Consider the following 23,573-nt stretch of genomic DNA (forward strand, 5'->3'; position numbering starts at 1 on the left):
GTATTCTCGGTTTTGAGGATACTTGGAGATCGTGGGTTAGGATGATTCTAGAATCAGCCCAAACTTCTATCCTAGTTAACTGTAGTCCGACTAACGAGTTTATCATAAAGAGAGGACTTCGAAAAAGGCGACCCGTTAAGCCCATTTTTGCTCTTAATAGTAAATGGTTCGAAATTACTACCTTGAAGACCCTAACCCATCTATATCGATGAGTAACATGGGTATATTAGTCAAAAAAATTTGCTAAACAATGCATAGAGTCAGGTACTGCATAATTAAACTTGAAAACATACAGATACACTATTGATGGATATGATGGTAATAACTACGCCGCAAACGTGGAATGTTTTGATACTCGAATGGATTCTTGGGTGAAAGTTTGTTAAACTAAATTATCGTCATTCATCACTCGACTCAGATTCCACCCAAGAATCTTTTCAAGTATCAGAAAATTCCACCGTTGCGACCTACTTCTATAGTATAATGAAGTTTCTGCCTTCTTAATAAAATAATATTATGAACTTTCTGCCTTCTTAAAAAAATATAGTATTATGAACTTTCTACCTTTAGAAAATAGTATTATGAACTCCTAAACTCATGTTTATGGATTGGCTCCTGAACTTTCGGTGTTTGTGTTACCAATTGAATACTGCCGTTCAAAAAGAAAAATATCGGTTACTTGATATATGTGTATCTTGTGTTATGTTTGCAGTATATTTAGAGATCTTAGAGCTAGTTTATTACTAGTTTATAATTTCTGAATTAGTAACCAAAGGTGACATTGGATTGTAGGCAACTGAATTTTTGACAATACAAAGAAGAAATTAACCACATCACACCAAAATTGTCGATTGCAGTTTAGTGGCAGACTTGAAAAGCTGATTAGCTATGGAGTTTTGATGTTGATCCTTTACTTAAGTCAATTTTGCATATTGGCAAGTTCTTCAACCATCTGCAAGTGATTCACAGATGAGTAATCCAGGTTTCAAAAATCGCTATTCAGGGAGTACTCAGTCGGGACTTTTTAGGGAGCACTAGGCAACTAGGAGAGTACTCAAATGTTGACCAAGTTTGACTTTGGCCAATTTTGACAGCGTTTTGACCAAATTTGACCAGTTCTCCTAGTAATCATGAGTTTTGGCCGAGTGTCATCGAATACTCCCTGAGTCGCAAAAACCGAGTACTCGCATAGTAATTCCGAGTTCTGCAACCCTAAGTAATGCAACTAGTGAATGCATCAATGATGATTAGGAGCCCAAAACAATGGTTTATGCTTACATTTGAGAGAGCGGCCCATTGTTCTAATGTCTTGAGAGCCTTGCCGGATTGGTGTGTTTCACGGGAAAGTGCTACTGCTTCAGCTAAGGTGCCAACATGGCCACTAACTGTAAGTGCTGCTGCTGCATTTAGAACCTGATTCATATATTTTAATTGCTATATTTAGAGGGTTATACACATAGGCGAAAGTACATAGGGGCGGGGGCCACCTGCCTCCAGTGTATTTGAAATTTTCAGTGTTAAAATTTTGGATATATTGATTTTGCCTCCAGTGGATTTGAAATTTTCAGGCTTAAATTTTAAAATTTGATTTTGCCGCCAAAAGCCTCTATCTTTTTCCCAAAAGCCTCCGGATTTTACCCCCTTACCCAAAAGGTTGTATTTTCATGGAAGAATGGAAGAAAAAAAATACAGTGAATGTGAACGCTTTTAAAAAATTATTGCCACTGGTGAAAAGATTTTCTGGTTCCACCACTGGTTATACAATGCAATCACAGTTGACCATTATCGTGAGTAGACCTACCAATGCATCGGCAATGGGCCCTGTTTCACCTGAGAGTACGCGCCTTAGCACCCCAGCGTTGTAATTTGGGTTCCCACCTCGCAGGTCTTCGACCTTGCATCGAGGAATTCCATAATCCACTGCAAATGGTTACGTTGCATAGAGTTAGGAACTGAGTCCAGTATTACCAAAACATAATAAAAATAGTTGTTACACGACACGACAAAAAATAGTTCTTACAAGGGTCGAAATGGAACTTCTTGATCTGTTCTGGTGTGACGTCAAATGCTATTCCAGGACCTATAGATGTTTTTTGTGATCGATCATCATGTCGATGTAAGTAACCTTTTGCAATAGTTACAGTTATAGATCAAATATGAAACATGATAGTAATATGTCATACCGAGTGGGCTCATTTCATCTAGGCCCTCTGAATGAACAACTAAAGCTCTCTTCATGCCATATATTTGCAGAGCTTTTGCCATTTTAGTAACCTGGTACCAACAGTTAAACAATGTACATTATTGTCATGCAATTTGTATATTACATTATATATACTCCCTCCGTCCCAATTCTATAGTCCACTATATCTTTTTGGGATGTCTAAAATTAATTGTCCACTTCCATAAATATAAAAGAATGTGATAAAGTTCTTTTATGCCCCAACTTCATACATGTAAGACAAAGATTAGTAAAAAATAAGGGGTAAAACTAGAAAATAAACTAAAAAGTACATGTGACAGTCATTTTTTCTTAAACTTTGTGTTTTTTTGTCTTGAGACAATAGATTTGGGACGCAGGGAGTAATAGGAAAGTTCTCTTCATACCATGTCTTCCTTATACACGCCAACGACTGCATATGAAACCCGTGCAGGGTTAAGCATAGGACCTAATACATTGAAAACTGTCTGCACTCCTAGCCTCTTTCGAACAGGTGCAACTATTTTCATCACTGGATGATACTTAGGAGACATCATAAAACCAATACCTACTTCTTTCAAGCATTTCCTCACTCCCTACACTCATAAAAAATATAGTTCGTTTTTACTTACTTCGGTAGAAACTTATATGTCAAAGTGTACATGTGTTTTCATGTAAAAGGTGTATATAGAAACATATATACTAACCTCAGGGTCCAAATTTATCTCCACACCCAATGCTTCCAACACATCTGCACTCCCACAAGCAGAAGAACTTGACCGATTTCCTTGCTGCAAGATAATCGTTTGTTCTGATAGTTAGATCCTATAACTAATTAAGTTTCGATCATAAGGTTCGGTTGGGACAATGGGTCTATATTGACCAGTTATCAATACTTATAATTAACATTAACATAAATGAAGTAAAAGGAAAGTGAATTAATGCACTTTTGCAACTTTAGCGCCACAAGCAGCAGCAAGTATTGCAGCGCCTGTTGATATATTAACGGTGTTAGCCCCATCTCCTCCTGTCCCTACAATGTCAACTGCGTCTTCTATTCCCTCCACCTTTTGGCTGCATTTGATCATTGCCTTTGCTAATCCTACAATCTATATTTCGAAAACCATGAATATAAGAAATCAGTATTGAAGTATAATGAAGGAATGCTGTTTTTTTTTTTTTTTGTTGTTTTAGTTTTTTTATTTATTTTGGAAATAATCAACGGTATATGGCTTCCACAGTTAACACACCATTATCATTGTCACTGATAGTTGATGAGCGATTAACAGACGAATAAAATCATATGATTCCGGTTGTATACTCGGGTCTTTTGACTAGTAGCGAATCTATCTATCTATAAATTCTATTAAATTGCTAAAATGATGATGTAATAAAAAGACATTTTTAATGTTTTAAAAAATTCAAATATAAAAAAAAAATCTTAGGCATCTTTGATGATGTCATTAAAGAAATTAAATTACATTTTTAATAAAAATTAAGAAATTCTAAATAAAGATATCAGTCTTCTTCTATATGCATCATTTATTTATGGAGTATCACCCCTTTTTCTCAAAATCGTTCCTTTTCCCAATTCAAGATCACAACATAGAATCAATGTTTTTTTAAAAAAATTCGGCTTAAAAATATCGGTTGTATCGATTTCTCAACTAGGTATTTCACCATCATCTCTGATCTACTTTCTGATTTTGATTTTCACCTTTGATCTTATCTATCTGTAAAATTCTTTCATTTATGTTCTTTATTTTTTATACTGAGAGCTCGATTCTTCTCTGTTTTAGATCAGACAAATCCATCATATCATAAGATTGGGTTGTTTAGGAGACAACCCTATACGATATCACTATGCAACTGTAAGTAACTCTTATATTATGTTTATAAACTTCAATTTTTGTTTGATTTAAAGTCTAAGTACTTATATGTGTTTTTGTTCTAATAAATTTATCTTTGATTTAATCTTCTTTTTTTGTATAATGTACTTTCGTGTTTATCTAATGATAATTTGAGGAGTTTAAGTCCATAAAAATTGTCTGTGTTTGAGCTTTAATCTGACTATGTTATTGGTTGTATGCTAAGTGTTCAATGAAATGTCTTAGATTATAATGTCACTGATATAAAAAGGTTACCCATTTTTGGAGATTCCTTACCTACTTACTTCATAACAAGTTTTAATTATCATAGTTGCAATATTGATAACTATTCTAAAAGATTGAAGGAAATATATATTTATAAAGCATATTCAACTTATATGGAAAGCAACTTTACGGAAGCAAAGCAGTTTCAATTCACTCTTGCCAAGGTGTATCGGATGAGAGTCTTGAAGATAAATATGTTCAACCTAAAGTAAACGGTAGTGGTATTGTTTATATTGGTATAGTGTAGAGTCATAATTTTTTCCCCACATATTGTGCTTTACCATATCTGGGTAAATGAATTGGGTTCACTAAAATTATATGCAGTAGCATGTTATAATTTTTTTAATAAACAGATGCTTGATATCGCAACAGGTGCTTGATATTATTGAAGTTCTTCTGGGATATACAGGTAAAGGAGTTGATTTTATGGATTCCCGTACATTCTGGTTGTGGAAATCGGACATAAAATGAAGACCTATGAATGTGATTGATCACTAATTTTGATAGACAAGCTCAAGCTCAACCTCAACCTCAACCTCAACCTTGGGTTTCAAACAAGAAGGCCTGATCATAGTAAGTTTTGCATTCTAATAAAAATAATATTTTGTTTATTAAACTGAAAATTTGTTATATAAATTCAAAAGAAAAAAAAAAGATTCTTCAATTACCTATCTTTGTGATGGTTTGTCATAATCTCATATAAAGTTTGGGCGGTGATATATCCACCATCATTTTTACTACATCCACCAAATTTACTAACCTTATGATATCCCTTTCAGGTCCTGCCAAAATCTCTTTCAGGTACTAATTTACTAAACTTTATGATGTCCCTTATATGTTACGGAGTATTTCTTATACCTAAATATTTAGGCTACAAAGTTTGTGTAAATTTGGTTCTTGATATCATTAAGCAAGCTGCCATCCTTGGTTTGCTGTTTTAATTAAGAATTTTGTTTAATTTAGTCTATGTTTTTAGTTTCTTACGTGGTTCAATTTTGTGGTTCTAAGGCATTCATTTTGTCATATTCGTCATCAGTTTTCCATATGTATTTAATGTCCCATATATGTTTTTTGTTATTATTTGGTTTTGGACTTGATTTTTTGAAGTCAATATCCGAACGGAACGGATTCGAACTTCTCCTAGGATAGTTTCCGGTGCGAAATGACAGTTAAAGGGTTGGAAATGTGGATATGTTTGACTCAAATTTGTCAAACTGGTCGTAAGTATGTTTTGTAACTTCTATTGAAGTATGTTGGAGTATGATTCAGACATTGGTATGCTTTAATACTAAGTTTTATTTAAATTCTCAAGTTTTTGCATTGTACTGATTATTATAGCTAAAAGAACCTTTTTGTTGGATACCATTAACTAATTAGCCACCGGAAGTTCGCTACTAATGGGAGAAACTGATGATATTTCATGGGTGTGTTGCATGTTCTACATCTTGAAAGAGTTTAAAGTACTATTTTATGCCATTCGTATGTGTGCTTCAAGGTTTTGTAATCTAATTGTTAAAAGGGTCAATCACCAAAATACCCATTTTTTTGGCCTTTTCTGAGCTGGAACCCCATTTTTTTTTTTTTGAGAATTTGCCCGCGCAAGGCGCAAGTATCTTTAGACCTTGCGACCTTGCGGCTTGCGTCTTTGCGTGTAAACGCAAGGCGCAAGGATAAGGACTTGCGTCCTTGCGCCTTGCGTCTTATCAGAATGGATTTTTCCTGATTTCTGGATAAGATTTTTTTGGATTCTTTGTACCTTTACGGATAAGATTATGTACCTGTCTATTTAATGAGGCTAGAACTCCAGATTAATCATTTTATTTCACTTCATTTTCAAAAAGATCAAGTCATTAGAGCATCGTTAAGGTACCAACTTTTATCTATTTTTTCACTAATTTGTGTCTTAATGAGCTGTAGTAATGATGAAGCATTTGTTGCTCATGTATGTTGTGGGGGTAATTTTGAATTTGTTAACAACATACCTATGTATCTGCTTCTTGACTGTTTTAGAACCAGATTAAAACTACCACTTGCTCCACAAAAACCAATAAATCGAAGAGTATTGTCAAGGAAAATTCTCAAAAAAATTGAATTGCCACCTAATGCACCTGTTTCGCTAAGATATATTGATAATAATCATATTTTTGATATTACTGATGATCATGAAGATTTTTTTGAGTTTTTAAAACACGCTGTCACAAACGAGCCTATTGATATTTATGTTGTCGACAAAGTTAGAATGCTTCAACCCGGACAAAATTCACAAACACACCAGCCCCAACAAAATCCACAAACACACCATCTCCAACAAAACCTCCGGATTCTCGAGTCTCAACCAAACAAACAAACTCACCATCTGCAAAAAGAACAGGATGAAATACACAATTCCGAACCAAACCTCGAAACACACTATTTGGAAGAAAAACAGGTTGAAATACCACCTCCAAACACAGAAAAATTTGACTTCTTCAACCATGGCGCCGAGAACGTGTGTAAAATAAAAAAAATAGAGAACCCGTTTATACCTGTTGTTGGGTCTAGTGAATCGGATGAAGCAAGTGACGAGGAAGATGAAGATGAAGAAGATGAAGAAAAACAAGATGTATTCTGGAATATGCCAACTCTACACAGTCAGCAAGATGAAGAAAACCCAGAATTTACGACCCCAATTCCAACCACGTATCAGGTATCTGATTTGGTCAAAGTTCGTCAAACGTTTTCGAACAAGGAAGAATTCCTAAACCAGCTATTTACAAAATGCCTTGAAGAAAACTTTCAAATAAAGCCTGTAAAGTCAGACAAATCTCGGTACACCGCTAAATGTGTGTTGCCAAATTGTGAGTGGAAATGTAGTGCATACAAAATAAGACACACTGAAAACTTTATGGTTAAAAAGTTGCATGACGTACACACTTGCTCACACACAAAAATTATGGGAAACAATAAACATGCTACTAAAAAGGTGTTGGGTAGTATTCTTATGGATTCGTTCAAGGTTGCTAATCGAGAGTATAAACCAAAAGATATACGTGATGATGTAGCTAATCGGTTTAGAGTGAGCGTATCATACAATCAAGCATGGAGGGCCAAGTGTCAAGCAATAGAGATGTTACGTGGCAGTAGTGATGACTCTCTATAAACTCTATCAACAGTGTAGAGTCTATAAACTCTCTATCAAGACATGCTCGTAAACTACCCGTTTGCATGTTGTTCGAATTTTTTCGTTGTTCAATACAGGATTGGTATTTCAAACATCGCAACAAATCAGTTAGTCTTACTTAACCGGTTACTCCATATATTGAACGTAAGCTAGCTAAGAGGACGGACAAATCAAGAAGATGGCGAGCATTTCCATCGACAAATGATCTAATAGAGGTACATGATGGACGAAAAAATGGGTTGGTTAATCTACAAGATAGAACTTGTTCATGTGGTCAATGGCAATTATCAGGCATACCCTGCGGTCATGTGATTGCATCAGCACGACACTTCGGAGTGGAGGATATTAGTTGTTATGTATCACATTGGTTCAGCACTCAAACATACATAAATACGTATTTCGAACACATTCTTCCTCTCCCCCATCGGTCTGAATGGTCGGATCCGGGTCCCGGGATTTTGCAACTTGTACACCCCCCAGTTCTAAAGAAAAGACAACCTGGACGTCCTAAAGGTAAAAAACGCATTCCTTCAAAAGGTGAAGAAACTTCAAAAAAAGTAAGAACTTGTAGTCGTTGCAAAGAACCAGGTCATTCTCGATCAACATGCCCAGCTGCTTATGACCGAACAGGTGAATCAACTTCTCAACGGGCAAGAAACACAACCTCAAAGGCGAAAGAGACAGTCGAACCATCTCAAGCTTATCAATCTCAGTTTTATCCAACGTACAATTTAGGTAGTAATTAGTTCCTAGAATACGTTTATTTTCAGGAACAAATTAAGGTGTGATGTCTTCCATTGTTGTAATATTTTTTAATTAGTATTTTATGATGTGGTTTCGTGTGTTACTTCATATGTTATAATATTGAATGCACAAGCTAGTGTTACAAGAATAATAAAAATGTTGTGGCGCAAGGTCGCAAGATGAACCTTGCGTATGTTTCAAAAATAGGCGCAAGGACGCAAGAAGCACCTTGCGCCTGCTTAATAAAAAGGCGCAAAGACGCGAGAAACACCTTGCGCCTGCTGCTAAATACGAGGCGCAAGGCCGCAAGAAGGACCTTGCGTCTACGGCTATTACGGGACGCAAGGTCGCATGGTCTGATTACACACCTTTGCGCCTTCAAAAATACAGTTACGGACCTGTTCACAGTTTACAACATTTACAGTTTTATACACAAATTACATAATTAACTACAGTTTTCAAAATAAAACCTCAATTACCAACTTTTGCTTTCTCTTTTGGTGGGGGTTCCTGGGTATCAAAGCGTGCACGAAAGAAGGTCTTGGCCATTCCCACTCTGTAGTCTTCTGCGGCCTTTTTAGGATCTCCAATGTTTGGGATTTCATCCCACCCAAAGATCACCCTCTCCATATGGATGCAGACCCAAACACCACAGTCCCCATTACTTCCACCTTGCACCGGCACGACTGGTGCTGCCTCGGTCATGAACTCGATGCTCTCCTTGTTTTCCAAGTAGTCAACAATCTGGGAGTCTTGCTTTTGGTTAAAGTAATCAATTGCTCTTAAGTATACAGGCAATTGATCTCCCAGATCTTTGGTGAGCTTGACAATTTCTTGATCAACATGACCGGGCAAACTATCGTACACCAATATCTTCTGTTCCTCCAAGTTCAACACAATCAGAATAAAGTGTTGAGCATCGTAAAAGTGAACGGGGATCAAAATCTGCAAAAAACATACACAATATTAGCTAAACTGTAATAGGCGCAAGGACGCAAGACCATACCTTGCGCCTGCAGAATGGAAGCAAGGACGCAAGACTATAGGGCGCAAGGACGCAAGGACAACCTTGCGTCAACCAGAAACAACAGGCGCAAGGACGCAGGGACAACCTTGCGTCAAACCTAAAACACCAGGCGCAAAGACGCAAGTCACACCTTGCGCCAGTACTAAAGAAACGCAAGGTCGCAAGACTGAACCTTGCGCCTGTGCCAGAACACCTCAAAACACCAGACGCAAAGACGCAAGGACAACCTTGCGTCCAACCTAAAACACCAGGCGCAAGAACGCAAGACTTAACCTTGCGCCTGTTCCAGAACACTTCAAAACCTAAAATTTGTATTGGGAATTAAAACATACCTTATCACAATAGGCCCAGGATGGATATAGCTCATCACTACCATCCCCTAATCCAATCAAATACATATAATCAGGTGGATTCTCCCCTGTGATTGCTACTTCTCCTCTTTTCTCCGCTTCTTTCCGTTTCTCTTCCTCCCTTTGTGTATCATCATAATAGGACTGAAACACTGCAAGCCTAGAAAGGAAACCCAATGGCATGACAGTCCATCGAGAACTACACGCAAACGAGTCGGTCTGGATAATAGGAGTGGAATACTGGCTTGCTCGGGGGAGAACCCTCTGACGATATCTTAACATAAGTGTAGCTCATCCATCAATATGCTACAATTGTGATAAAACAAATAAGCATGAAACTTACTTAGTTTTCCAAGAATGGAAACAAATAAGCGAGCAACTTACTAAGTTTTCCAAGTATCCGGAATATCCAAGACCAAGTAACCTGATCCAAAACTCAGGTGTGAGGTATATAAAATTTTCGTTCTGAAAAATAAACATGCACCGCGTTTCTTGCTTACTATCCACCATACTCTTCGGATCTTTTGCAGGCCCAACGTGCTTTCTACCGTCTCTCCAAGCATTGGGTGGTGGTGGTAGTAGAGTTCCTTGATCATTCACTAGCCTGTCTACCATCGACCAAATTTCCTCGTCATTAACCCAATCCTTTTGCGACCGTTTACGCTTTTTCACAATCGGAGCAACAACATCTTCTTCAACAATAGGGTGGAGTTCTTCTTCAACAACACCCTGTTCTTCAGTATCGAGATTAACAACCTCCTCAGCCTCAGACACCCTCAGCCTTTTCACTTTGCGAGCAACATCATCTGACAGCTGTGAATTATAGAAAGTCAGGAAAAAAGGCGCAAGGGCGCAAGATAACCCTTGCGACATACGCAAGGATGCAAGGTATGACCTTGCGCCATTAATGTAACATAGGCACAAGGTCGCAAGACCATACCTTGCGCCTGTTTGGCAAAACAAGCGCAAGGACGCAAGACATGACCTTGCGCCTACTTTTAACAAACACAGCCTGTTTATTCTCGATAATTAATGACAAAACTGCAAGTTTAAGGTAAAAAAAATGTAATTAAAGATATACCTTCTCGATTGGTTTTCTGTATCCCGGTGTTGTGAAAGGGGAGCTTAGTACACGCGTTGGTCGTCGATCTCTCATTCCACGTCTAATCCGTTGAGCTGATTTGTCGTTTTCATTGTCTGAGAAGGATCGACCAAGTAACTCCTCATCTTGATTTTGCTCTTGTTCTGATATTCGTTTCTCTTGTTCAGATATACGTCTCTCGTGATCATTTATTTGCGTTCTACACTCTTGCAGCTCCTTCTCTTGCCTATCCATCCGTTTCACCAAAGACATGTATAATTCCTTTGCATCAGTAGATAAGTTTGATTGAGTCTGAGATTGAGACTGAGATTGAGATTGAGATTGAGACTGTTCTCCACCACCATGTTCCTCATTGACAGGTTCATCTTCAACAGGTTCTTCAACTTCCTCATCCACTTCCGTCCCATCAAAGTATTGGCAACTTTTTAACCACCATTGACATCCACTCTCAACATCAGTGGGATGCAGAGTACGAAAAGGTCGTTTATTCTTCGGACAATCATCCTGTACAACAGCAGCAAAAGTTAAATCCAAAGGCGCAAGGACGCAAGATAAATCTTGCGTCTTCATCACAACGAGGCGCAAGGACGCAAGACCAACCTTGCGCCTCGTAAATGATGACGCAAGACTACTCTTGCGTTGACCATAAGACGTTAGCTGAAGGCGCAAGGACCCAAGGACAAACTTTGCGTCCCGTAAACAAACACGCAAGCCGTGAACCTTGCGTGTTGCGTCATCAGTAACCAAGCGCAAGGTTGGTCTTGCGTCCTTGCGCCTAATTACTGATGACGCAAGACTACTCTTGCGTTGGCCATATGACGTAAGGTGCAGGCGCAAGGTCGCAAGAACGAACCTTGCGCCTTGGTCACACAAGGACGCAAGATATATCTTGCGCCCATCACAGAACCCATTTTATCCTAAATCCTTACTCTGTATTCTTCCAGCACCAACAAAACTTTTATGTTAAAAACAACACTTACCATAACGTTTAGTAGATGCAGGTAATCAGTGACTGAAAAAGTCTCAGCCGATGAACGTTTCCAAAATAAGGCCCTCGGTACTCCATTTTTGTCTGTCTTGTGGGCAAAACTTTTAATTGTTCGTCGATATGCCTCGAGAATCCAAATCTACAAAATTAGTTAAATAAATAAGGACGCATAAAAAAATAATATACGATTCAAATGTTGAGGTATTAACCAAATCTACCAAACTTGTTTATTTTTACCTTAAATGACCACATAAAACCGACCAAAGTATAACCCTTTCCCACCTCTAACTGACTTTCCCGAGCTTGAAATCCATCTTTAACTACGGGGTAAGTGGCATCCCAAATACGATTACCCCACGGGTAGTCATTCAATTTAGCAAAGTCTTCGACTAGCCATAGGTATTTTTTGCTCACCACATGAATCCCTTGCTTACCCATAAACGCTCTCTCCACAATCAAAATAATGGCTAGTCGCACGACATCATCATCACTAACCACAAAATCAGCACCATCATATAAAAGCTTTTGGATATCGGTAATTGTAATGTTTGAATTATCTTTACGATTTGGGAAACAACGTCGTCTAATCGGTGGTGTTTCTACATCATAACTTCTGGGAATGTAATGTGTCATGTCCGTGCGACGACTAAACTTAAACCCCGTGATGAGACAAAATTCCCGCCTACTAAATCTAATTTTGAAATTCGGACGGAAACTAAACCATATTTCCTCATCATCAGCAGGGTACTTTTCATCTATTCCTATCGGTCGCTCACTCTTTCTTTGGAGCATTGCATGTACAAGGCCCGGATCATTGCCGGTGTAAGAAAGATCTAGCCAAGGACCAAAACAAGTTCCCCTAAATTTTTTTTGTTGATTCTCAGTCATTGATGCCTTTAGTTGAGGTATAACATTCAGCATATTCTTCATCGTCAACTTCGCCTCAACATATCCCTGAAACAGACAGTTTTTCAGAAAAAAAATACAGGCGCAAGGACGCAAGTCGCACCTTGCGTCTCGTTTATCACACAGGCGCAAGGACGCAAGACGTGCCTTGCGCCAGCTACTACGGACAAACGCAAGGACGCAAGACTTTCCTTGCGCCTATACCAGATTCTAGTTTTAAGCCCTAAAACAATCGTGTTCCAGTTTTTATAAAATGTTAGCTTCCAAATACTGTAACTTTAACAAATCTAGCAACACTATAAGTGAGTTTTGCATCACCAAGCTCGTTGAAGCATTTCATCGAACACTTGGTGTGCAACAAAAATTATATATCATTTTCGACATAGAAATGGAGTAATCGAACGGAGATAGTTGAAAGAAAACACTTACCTGTTCTTGTGACATCTTGATCACGTTTTTTGTCGGTTTTTTTCTCTTCCTTTTTCTCAATCGTGGTGGTGATGGTGATGCTAATGGAGGCGGTGATGGTAATGGTGGTGAGATGTACTGATGGCGGTGGTGCTGGCGATGGTGGTGGTGGTGGTGGTGATGTGGTGAGTCTCAGAAGAAAGGTCGCAAGGGTAGACGGGTCGCAAGGGGGTCGCAAGTGCAAGGTTCTTTGTAATCGCCGTCGGTCGCAAAGTGGTCGCAAGAGCTGAGTGTCGGGGTGTGTGTGTGTATGTGGTGTCTGATTTCTATATTTGACCTAATTTTTTAACACAAGGACGCAAGGACGCAAGGCGCAAGGACGCAAGTCGCAAGGTCGCAAGGTCTCTTGCGCCTTGCGCGGGCATTTTGTCAAGGTTTTTTTTTTTGGGTACCAGCTCAGAAAAGTCCAAAAAAATGGGTATTTTGATGATTGACCCTTGTTAAAAAGTTGTATTAAAGCAGGCCCACCAATTTGCTTATTGTGTGTACATACAAGTAATAATCATAGAAAAGCCAACAAATACAGTTTACATCTAAATTTATTAGATTAGAAGTATTATAAAGTATTTATGTAGTTTAGATTATTCAACTAACCCGTGATATCACGGGTCATTTAACTAGTATGAACTTAAATTTGCTTTCGAGTTTGGTCAAATTTTAAAGAAATTACATGATATTATATGATAGGAACCCTAAGCAGATAAAGTCTTTCATTCTAATGAAAGACAGTGTCAATTTTCTAGGATTAAAACTCATTGTTGTACTTTACAATTTGAGTGGTACTCCGTTAAAATTTTTTTCTAAAGAATAGCTATTTACTTCTATAAAGAATTACTAATAATTTTTTCCTCTTTTATAGGAAGTCCTAATTATAAATTTAGTACGTAGTAGTATCTTATATGATTTTAATAATATTTTAGTATAAACATTTTTTTAATGGGGTCATTTGACTCCACTTGGTTGTACATGTACTCGTCACTGATTGAAAGACATGATTTCTACACCACCTCCTTTTTCCTATGTATCACTAAAATATCCTTTTTCATAATAAGTTGATGAAAATTGTTCACTTAAAAAATGATAAAATGGTAAAAAAGTGTTGATTTGGTGAACCAAACAATACACATTTTTTTTTACCGAGAAGGTTTTTGCGGCATTTGATGTTGTGATGACGTGTATGATCAAGAGCGAACCGGTTACAATTAACCTAATTAATTCTAGTAAGATCCCCATGCGCCGGTTAAAAATAAGTATCAACAAAAACGTAAGAAAAAATTGGTTCGGGACTCAGAGATGGAAGAATTTGACGTCTTTATTAAGGATATCTGAGTTCGACTATCGGTTTCATGTTTTGCAGTGCAACTTTTTGTTTCATAGATTGTTTTTTTGTTAGCATTTTGTAGTGGCTTTTTGTTTCGGTTTAGGTATAGTGGAGCTCAGTATAGATAGTTCGTTTGTTAGCCGTTTCTAAGTACGAGCCTCGGGATTCTCTATTGTATATCTTGTAGATTTCGTTTTCTTTTCGAATTTTTTTTCTATTTTTATAAAAGTCTTCGTTCTTTTTACGAAACATTACACATATATAATCAAAATTCCAATGCATTTACTTTCCCAAATGAAACTTTCCAAAAATAGCAAGTTGATGATCTTTCACAAATCAGAACTAAAACAACTTACCTCTTCAAAAGTTTCTCCTTTGGCTCTAAGTAGAACAAGGAAAGCACTTATTAAAGCTTCGTTACCATCTCTTAACAACAACTCCAAAGATGTCTCAGCCTCTTTTTCACTTAAATCCACACAATCCAATAACTTTTCTATCAACTGCCAAAAAAAAAAAAAAAAAAAATTAAATAAATAAATAAATAAAATGAAAAAAAAAAAAGATTTCGTTAAAAAATATGTGGCTTAATATGTAAATGAGATTCAAGATGTACCTCTTTTGGGAAAGAACAAGTAACAGGAAATTGCAAATTCAAACGTGAGCATGATACTCGAGTGTCTGTAATTATAAAGTTTGAATTTTTCCACGAACAAGATTGTGCTCTGATCTGAGGCAGTAATGCCTTTTTGAAAATGCTACTGCTGTTAGAAACTGAAAAACTGCAAGCAAACGGAACCGCCATTGTCACTTGTTCTGCATCTACTAAACCTGTGAGGCACAAGTGTTTTATGATACTGAATATTGTACCTACAAAATTTAAGTCTCTGCCTAGTATGTTTTTCAGCAATAATGTTACCTCACCTGCCTATCATTAAAGTACATGTGACTTTTTTATTCTTCTCCTAACTAATTCTATCAATTAATCAACAAACATATTCCTAATTACCGGAGGGCAAGGTCGAAAAAGACGCGATACGGGTTGAAACGGTCGGGACTTTAAAACGTCGAGACGCGGGTCGAGAACGACGTTGACTGATATTGTGCGTTGCACGACATTTGTATAAATTATTAGTCGATAACGTTAGTATTGATACTTATTAAATGTATAATACAATTACAATAAAAAAAATCCTTTATTACTAATAACATTTATATCGAAAATTTAGTATTGAATAATAACGCATAGATTATGAGCCCGTCCGGTGGAATAATTTTAACTTAATTGACAAATAATCGATAAAACACCAAACATAAGCCCCTAAAAAGTTGTTTAAAACTGATCGTTAAAAATAATATTTTATGTACATTTTTAATTTTATATTTTTTGTAGTACAAACTCATTACACTACGATATTTATCATTGAGCTCTCGATTCCTGAGCATTTATATATATAAATATTATCAATATTTATATTTGTAGAGACCCGTCATAATCCATCTGGACAAATACATTACATTTGGTTACATTGCGAGGTACTTGACCTCTATATGATACATTTTACAAACATTGCATTCGTTTTTAAAAGACAAACTTTCATTACATCGAAAGTTGACGGCATGCATACCATTTCATAAAATATCCAACTATAATTGTCTTAATAATAATCTTGATGAACTCAACGACTCGAATGCAACGTCTTTTGAAATATGTCATGAATGACTCCAAGTAATATCTCTAAAATGAGCAAATGCACAGCGGAAGATTTCTTTCAAACCTGAGAATAAACATGCTTTCAACTGTCAACCAAAAGGTTGGTGAGTTCATTAATTTATCATAATCAATCATTTTCATTATATTAATAGACCACAAGATTTCCTTTATTCAATAATCATACACTCGCAAGTGTTTAAAAATCATTCATATGGATTGAACACCTGGTAACCGACATTAACATCATGCATATAGAATATCCTCAAAACAGAAATCCATCTGTATAATATAAACTCGAAGTACTAAAGCATACCATTTTCCAGTATGGGGGGAGTTAGTGCCCGTAAATCTACCTTTAGGATTCGCGTCAATTAAGGTGTCTGTTCCCTAATTCTTATGCTACCAAGCTAAAAGGGGTGATATTCGATTCGATAATCCAACCATAGAATGTAGTTTCGATTACTTGTGTCTATTTCGTAAAACATTTATAAAAGCAGCACATGTATTCTCAGTCTCAAAAATATATATTGCAAAAGCATTTAAAAATGGAGCAAATGAAACTCACAATACGATATTTTGTAGTAAAAATATTCATTCGACTGAACTGAACAATGTAGGGTTGACCTCGGATTCACGAACCTATTTCATGTATATATATATTAACACATATAATCGAAGTCAAATAAATTTATGTATTATTATTAATATAACTGTTATTTTTAGTAATTCATGTGTTTCATTATTAACTTAAATATATTTACTTTATATACTTTCAATAAATAATTTATAAAATGTAGTTTTATTAACTGTATTTTTATATAACTAACTTTTATAATAATAATATTAATAGTAATAATAATAATAATAATAATAATAATAATAATAATAATAATAATAATAATAATAATAATAATAATAATATAGTTGTAATAATAATAATGGTAAAAGTAATAATAATGATAGTAGTAATATTAAAAATGATAAAAATATTAATAATAATAATAATAATAATAATAATAATAATAATAATAATAATAATAATAATAATAATAATAATAATAATAGAAATAATAATAATGATAACAAAAATATTAATTTTAATAATAATGATAATAAATAATAAAAGTTGTATTATTTTTACAATAAAAATTATAATTTTGATCCTAACTCTTAATACTAATAATACTCATTAATAATACATGATAGTAATTAATGTTAATAATAATAATAATAGCAACAATATTAATAATAATAATAATAATAATAATAATAATAATAATAATAATAATAAGTAATAAGTAAACTACCTCAATAAGTAGTCCTTAAAAAAATGCCCAAGTCCGGGTTTGAACCCGCGACCTCCCGCTAACCCGATAAAGCCTTTAGCCATTCCTCTAAATCTGTTTTTCTGACTTAAACAGATACCATTTATATGTCACGTAATTCTGTTTCCTTTTTCTTCTTCACCAAAAAGAAATTGATTGGAAATAGAATCACACACGTTATTTATATCATCATCATCTTATAATTCATTTTCAACAGAAGCATAAACTGGGTTTTGGTTTTAAATCATCATTGTTTCATTATCAAAATCTTACATCACCATCATCCTAAATCATCCCATTAGTCATTACCATCATCTTTTTCCATCATCATCATTAATATTCTTATATCATTATCATCTATATCATCGTAGCATCATCTTAACATCCTAACATAATCATTTTGTTATCATCATAGATTATTATCTCGTACCAAATCATCATCATCGCCATCAACAATCAACGACTATCATTTAACTAACTTAGGTTTCGGCCCCCAAATAGTAAACCGAACCATTAGGCCCAAATAAGCAGTCCATAATATAAGTCCACTTTTTAAAAAAAGAATATGGCTGGCCCAATATGAGCCCAATTCAAAATTGTTTAATGGACTCAAGTTGTATTATGCAGTAAATTAAAGAGTTTATGTGGTCTACATGGGTTCTTGCCTTTCAATAGCAGCAAGAAATATCGGTTTGAGAGTGGTTATGGTGATCGATTGGAAACAGCACCCAAATAGTAGCAATCAAGAAGGGATTGAAGGTTTTCAAGTGGGTATTGTTCTTGGTGCCCTTCGAACTGAAACACCAGAATTTAGCAGCAGCAGCTATGTATTAGTAATCGAAACAAGGTGGTTCAATGATGGTTTTTCATGGTGGTGTTTGATTGGTGTTAGTAGTATCTAAGGGTGTTTGGAGGTGATGGAAAACAGTAATGAAGATGTAGTAGTTTGTAGGTAGTGGTTATGGTTGTTCAAAGATAGTAGTGGCAAAACAATTGGGTTTCGAATTGACGATGATAATCTTGTTTTTCTCGGACAACAACAGTAACATCATGGTTTTATCTCTAGCGTTACAGTTCACCTTCCTTGTATTCACTATATTAACTTCATCACATGGAAGTAAAAAGTAGCAGTAGGAAAAACAAGTAACAAGTTAAAGTGAGTTTCGGTGGAATGTGGGGTTAGAATAGAAAAAGAAAACAGAAAGAAAAAGATAGGTGTAGCAGTATTCCTCGTGACCCCTCCACTCTTCTTTTCATTTGTAAAAAGCATCTATCAATCACTTCTTCATTATTGTTATAACATGAACGAAAATCATAATTATAAAATCATATAACAGCGAAAAATAGAAAGGTGGTGGTAGCTCATTTAAACAAAAAAAACAAATCGAAGTAACAGAAGAGATGGTTCGAAGTTCGAACATGTTAAGATGATGAGTCATGTTGGGTGTTCTTGTAAGTAAATATGGAGATAGATGATGGTGGTGAAGATAAAGCGTTTGATTTGGTGATGGTTTATAAGGTGAAGGTGGTGGTGTATCTTGAAGATGAAGTGGGTTTGAGGTGTAGGTGATGGCGGTTTTGATTGAGGTGATTGTAGATGATTTTCGAACAGAAGACGAGAAAGAGTTGTAACAAGGGTGTGTTCTTGATCTTGTTAAAAATATAGAAACAGAATCACAAGCAGACGCCAATAGTAAGTACTTAGTAGGAAGGGATGATCAGAGAAGATTGTGTAATGTTGTGGTGTTAGAGAAGAGGAAGATGTCGATTTAAGCCATTCAAAATAGAAATAGAAAGTAGTGGTAGTAATAAACGAGGTGTTGCATGGATTTGTCTTAAGTTTAACAAGTGGGAGTAGTATATGGAGGGAAAGCAACAAGTGGGATTAATAGTCAAGGAAAATAACAATCTAATACAACAAAATATGTCGATAAAGTAACTAATATACTTAATAATTATAACATCAAATGAAAACGTGTGATTCATTAGCAGCCTTATAGTTTAACATTATCTACCGACACTCTACATGGAGTGTGATATCGTGTTTCATTGTAAATTGGTGGCGGATAAAAGTATTCAGAAATATTCCAAAATTTTAAATTAAATAGTTTTATTTATTTTGGTCATTATGGTATAAAGTTTAATTATTAATTTATTAAATAAAAATTACATCAACTGTCTCTCTCAATTCTGGGAAAAATATAAAAAGTTTTAAAATTTAACAAACAGCTCCTAAATACATTTTTAATAAGTCTATAATTTATAGAACTCATTTTCGGATCACCGTTTATTTTAAAATTACATAAGTTTGAATTTAACTTACTTAATATCAATCGGAACATCAAACGAGTATTACAATCATTTAATATTTATTTTTAATATACTTTATTTATATATATAGATATAGATATATTTTAAATAATAATTATTATAATATCCTATAATTATTTTATTAATTTTTTTTATAACAACAACATAAAAATACTTCAAATTATATTTCAAATTATTATTTATATATACATACACACATATCTATTTACAATTAATTGTTCGTGAATCGTCGAGAGCAGTCGAAGGTCAATTGCATATATGAAACAGTTTAAAATTTTTGAGACTCAACTTAACAGACTTTTCTTATCGCGTCAAAAATAATAATTCGTATCGAAAGTTTGGTTTAAATTTAGTCGAAATTTTTCGGGTCGTCATAATATTAGATCAATATATCGTTTAAAATAATATTATTTATGATATCAAATTTCATAATAATAATAATAATATATAGAGTAATATAATATATAATATTATTAACATAATTATAACATCTCTAGTTAATATTAATGTATTATTATATTATAATATAATATTTAAGGTAATGAAATATGTATATTAAATTAAATTAAGAAATCTAATAATTCAATTAATATATGAAAATAACTGATAGACTGACAGGTGACAGAAGTAAATGAGGAGTTGATACGTTGCAGAAATTAACTAGAAGTTGAAACGTAGGATTATCATCACGCGCTTTATATAATCTATCTATCTATCTATCTGTCTGTCTATCTGTCTGTCTGTCTGTCTGTCTGTCTGTCTGTCTGTCTGTCTATCTGTCTGTCTGTCTGTCTGTCTGTCTGTCTGTCTGTCTGTCTATCTATCTATCTATCTATCTATCTATCTACAGACAGATAGACTTCACTAGTTTTATAAGCATGTGCGTTGCACGACATTTGTATAAATTAGTAATCGATAACGTTTATATTGATATTTATCAATGTATAATAACAATAAAAAATCTTTTATTGCTGATAACATTTGTATCAGAAACATTAGTATTTAATACCAACACATAGTGTGACGACCCGGAAATTTCTGACCAAATTTAAACTTAATCTTTATATGATTTCGACACGATAAGCAATGTCTGTAATGTTGAGTCTCAAAATTTTTGAACTATTTATATGGATTCATTTAACCTTTGACTAATCCCGACGATTCACGAACAATTGTTTATAATTAAATATATATAATGTAAGTATATTTAATAAGTTGAAATTATTAAATATAATTTAAATATTGAAATTAAATATGTAAGATAAGATATAAAATAATTAAGCGTAATTTAAAATGAAGTTATATATAAATATATATGATTTTTATGTATAATTAAAATATTGTATTATAATGCATAAATAATAAAAATTAATAAAAGTTATTATATATGATTATTAAATATTACATAAGTAATATATATATATATATATATATATATATATATATATATATATATATATATTAAAACAAATTAAAATATAGTTATTATAATAATATTATTATTACTTTCAAAATAAATATTAGTATTAATAATATTATGTTATAAATATGAAATTTGATGTATATAAATTGTTATATTAGTATTATTATTAACATTATTATTATCATTAATAATATTAATATTATTATAATTAGTAGTATTATTAGTATTATGAATAATAATATTACTACCATTTTATAGTTAATATCATTATTAATATCTAATATTATTATAATTAATATAATTATTATTAGTGTTATTATAATTAATATTTATTAGAAAACAATACATTTTATTATTATTTACATTATTAATAGGATTGTTATCATTTTTGTTATTACTAGTATCAAGATTTCATATTATTATTATTATTATTATTATTATTATTATTATTATTATTATTATTATTATTATTATTATTATTATTATTATTATTATTATTATTATTATTATTTTTATTATTATTATTATTAATATTATTATTATTATTATTATTATTACTGTTATTATTATTATTATTATTATTATTATTATTATTATTATTATTAGTTTCATCATTATTATTAAAAATTAATGCATGTATAATTAATACTATTATGTTTTCTTTATATATTTAATATAAAGATATAGATATAATCGATACACAGTTTTACAAATACAGATATATATAAATACAGTGAAAGGATCCCTAGAGAACTAGAGTATGTAGAGAGCATATAGAACTCATAGATTGAACTTCAATCTATGTGGAGATTGAGCTTCAATCTATGGAAAAAAATACAATCTGCACAAAATAAAAATCTACAAAAAAAATAGTCAATCTGCACAGAAAAAAAAAGTCAATCTGCAAAAAAAAAAACTGCAAAAAAACGTTGACTCAATCTGCATAAAAAAAGTCAATCTGCACAGAAAAAAGTCGATCTGCAAAAAAAATAACTGCAAAAAAAACGCAGATTGACTCAATCTGCAAAAAAAAAAGTCAATCTGCACAGAAAAAAGTCGATCTGTAAAAAAACTGTAAAAAAAGTCAATCTGCACGCAGGTTGACACAATCTGCACAAAAAAAGTCAATATGCACAGAAAAAAATCTACAAAAAAAAAGTCAATCTGCAGCAGAGTGACTCAATCTGCACAAGTTCCATGAGTTCTCTACTACCTTTGGTTCTCCATGGATCCTCACCCTATAAATACATATACATATATTTATATATATATATATATATATATATATATATATATATACAAAATACAGTTATATAGTATATATATACAAATACTTATACAGTTATATATATATATATATATATATACACACACACACACACACATATATACGGTTAATTATATATGTATAAATACAGGAAATTAGGTATTCAGTTGTAAATCGTTTTCAGTCTGTAGATTACTTGATTTTTCTGTCTGCAATTAGTACAATCGAATCCAATTAGTCAAGAACAAACAAAAATTAGTACAAATCAAAACCAATTCTTCTGCCTGAGTGAACATTGTTTTGTCAATTTAATTATGTTATAAAACCCAATCGATTTCAGTTGTATGATATATCAATTGACTTTAGATTATCATTTATCAATCCCAAAAACCCTTTACAGCTTTTATCTAATCGGATTGAAACATAAAAATAGAGAAACAGACGGCTACCTTGTTATTATTTTAATTTTTCAAAAAGCTCGAAAACGAATCAATTGTCAAAATCCTTAAATGCAGTTATGTTTGAAATCTCCGTTTCAAGCTATCTGCAAAGTTTCAAATCTCAATTTTTCATAACGAATTCAAATTCTTGAGTCAAAGTTTAATTTTAAAAAGTCAAAGAATTTGTTCGTCGTTAAATTCGAAATCGTTTTGATGTTTTAGTTTCAATTGATAGTTCAGAAAGTTTCTAGGAATGAAATGCAATGTATTTCGTGTTGTAACCGAGGTCTAAAACATCCTTAATTTTGAAAATCAAATGTGGAGTTCATAAACGTTCTTCGTGCTGCTGTTACTTTTTATTTATTTTTTTCTTTTTTTCTTTCTTCTGTTACTTCCAATCATCGCAACAAGTTATTTCTGGTTCATTTTCAAATTCTAAAACAATTAATTCGATATTACTTTGAGTCTCTGATCGATTGCTGTCGTGAAGAAGAAGAAGAAGAAATAGAAACAGATTAAGTACGGGTTAAATACAGTAATAACAAAAACAGATACAGACGAGTGGTGAGGGGTGTTTTCAGGTTATCGAGAGGTCACGGGTTCGAGCCCGATTCGGGGCATTTTTTTTTTTAAAAAGGGCTTTAATGGTAGTTTTAA

The 23,573-nt window shown here is 33.5% G+C and overlaps 2 protein-coding genes and 1 long non-coding RNA gene across 4 annotated transcripts; 1 reads left to right on the forward strand and 2 right to left on the reverse strand.

Annotated features, from left to right (window-relative positions):
* Window positions 1-764: 764 nt before the first annotated feature.
* Window positions 765-17,789, reverse strand: LOC139888942 (anthranilate phosphoribosyltransferase, chloroplastic-like). The gene is made up of 11 exons (XM_071871923.1): window positions 17,765-17,789; window positions 15,033-15,247; window positions 14,776-14,919; window positions 3,148-3,309; window positions 2,908-2,991; window positions 2,608-2,796; window positions 2,184-2,274; window positions 2,021-2,080; window positions 1,802-1,920; window positions 1,279-1,413; window positions 765-952 (listed from the first exon to the last, which is right to left on the reverse strand). The coding sequence occupies exons 1-11, from the start codon at window positions 17,787-17,789 to the stop codon at window positions 920-922; spliced, it is 1,257 nt and encodes a 418-aa protein (XP_071728024.1). The 3' UTR covers window positions 765-919.
* LOC139891991 (uncharacterized) lies at window positions 3,764-5,821 on the forward strand. Of its 2 annotated transcripts, none has more exons than XR_011773942.1 (3): window positions 3,764-3,871; window positions 4,000-4,926; window positions 5,133-5,821. It is a non-coding gene; the product is annotated as an uncharacterized lncRNA (long non-coding RNA). The 2 variants fall into 2 exon arrangements; XR_011773943.1 differs by having other exon boundaries at window positions 3,796-3,871; window positions 3,979-4,926.
* On the reverse strand, window positions 8,729-13,074 carry LOC139894233 (uncharacterized). Its single transcript, XM_071877442.1, has 7 exons — window positions 13,060-13,074; window positions 11,962-12,678; window positions 11,717-11,863; window positions 10,716-11,240; window positions 10,019-10,447; window positions 9,617-9,898; window positions 8,729-9,202 (listed from the first exon to the last, which is right to left on the reverse strand). Exons 1-7 carry the CDS (start codon window positions 13,072-13,074, stop codon window positions 8,729-8,731), a joined length of 2,589 nt encoding a protein of 862 aa, XP_071733543.1.
* Window positions 17,790-23,573: the final 5,784 nt, after the last annotated feature.

Source organism: Rutidosis leptorrhynchoides, chromosome 2 (genome assembly GCF_046630445.1).
Source record: "Rutidosis leptorrhynchoides isolate AG116_Rl617_1_P2 chromosome 2, CSIRO_AGI_Rlap_v1, whole genome shotgun sequence".
NCBI classification, from domain to species: domain Eukaryota; kingdom Viridiplantae; phylum Streptophyta; class Magnoliopsida; order Asterales; family Asteraceae; genus Rutidosis; species Rutidosis leptorrhynchoides.

What these genes read in the sequence shown, in the direction of transcription:
- LOC139888942 (XM_071871923.1), bottom strand. Translation starts at nt 17,789, where the DNA reads ATGATGATGATGGAAAAAGATGATG. An exon ending in GCGTGTATAAGGAAGACATG is followed by an intron (nt 2,275 to 2,607) that starts GTATGAAGAGAA and finishes TGTTGGTACCAG; the next exon opens with GTTACTAAAATGGCAAAAGC. An exon ending in AGATGAAATGAGCCCACTCG is followed by an intron (nt 2,081 to 2,183) that starts GTATGACATATT and finishes AAACATCTATAG; the next exon opens with GTCCTGGAATAGCATTTGAC.
- LOC139894233 (XM_071877442.1), bottom strand. An exon ending in GTTTTATGTGGTCATTTAAG is followed by an intron (nt 11,864 to 11,961) that starts GTAAAAATAAAC and finishes CTAATTTTGTAG; the next exon opens with ATTTGGATTCTCGAGGCATA. An exon ending in CCGGATACTTGGAAAACTTA is followed by an intron (nt 9,899 to 10,018) that starts GTAAGTTGCTCG and finishes AGATATCGTCAG; the next exon opens with AGGGTTCTCCCCCGAGCAAG.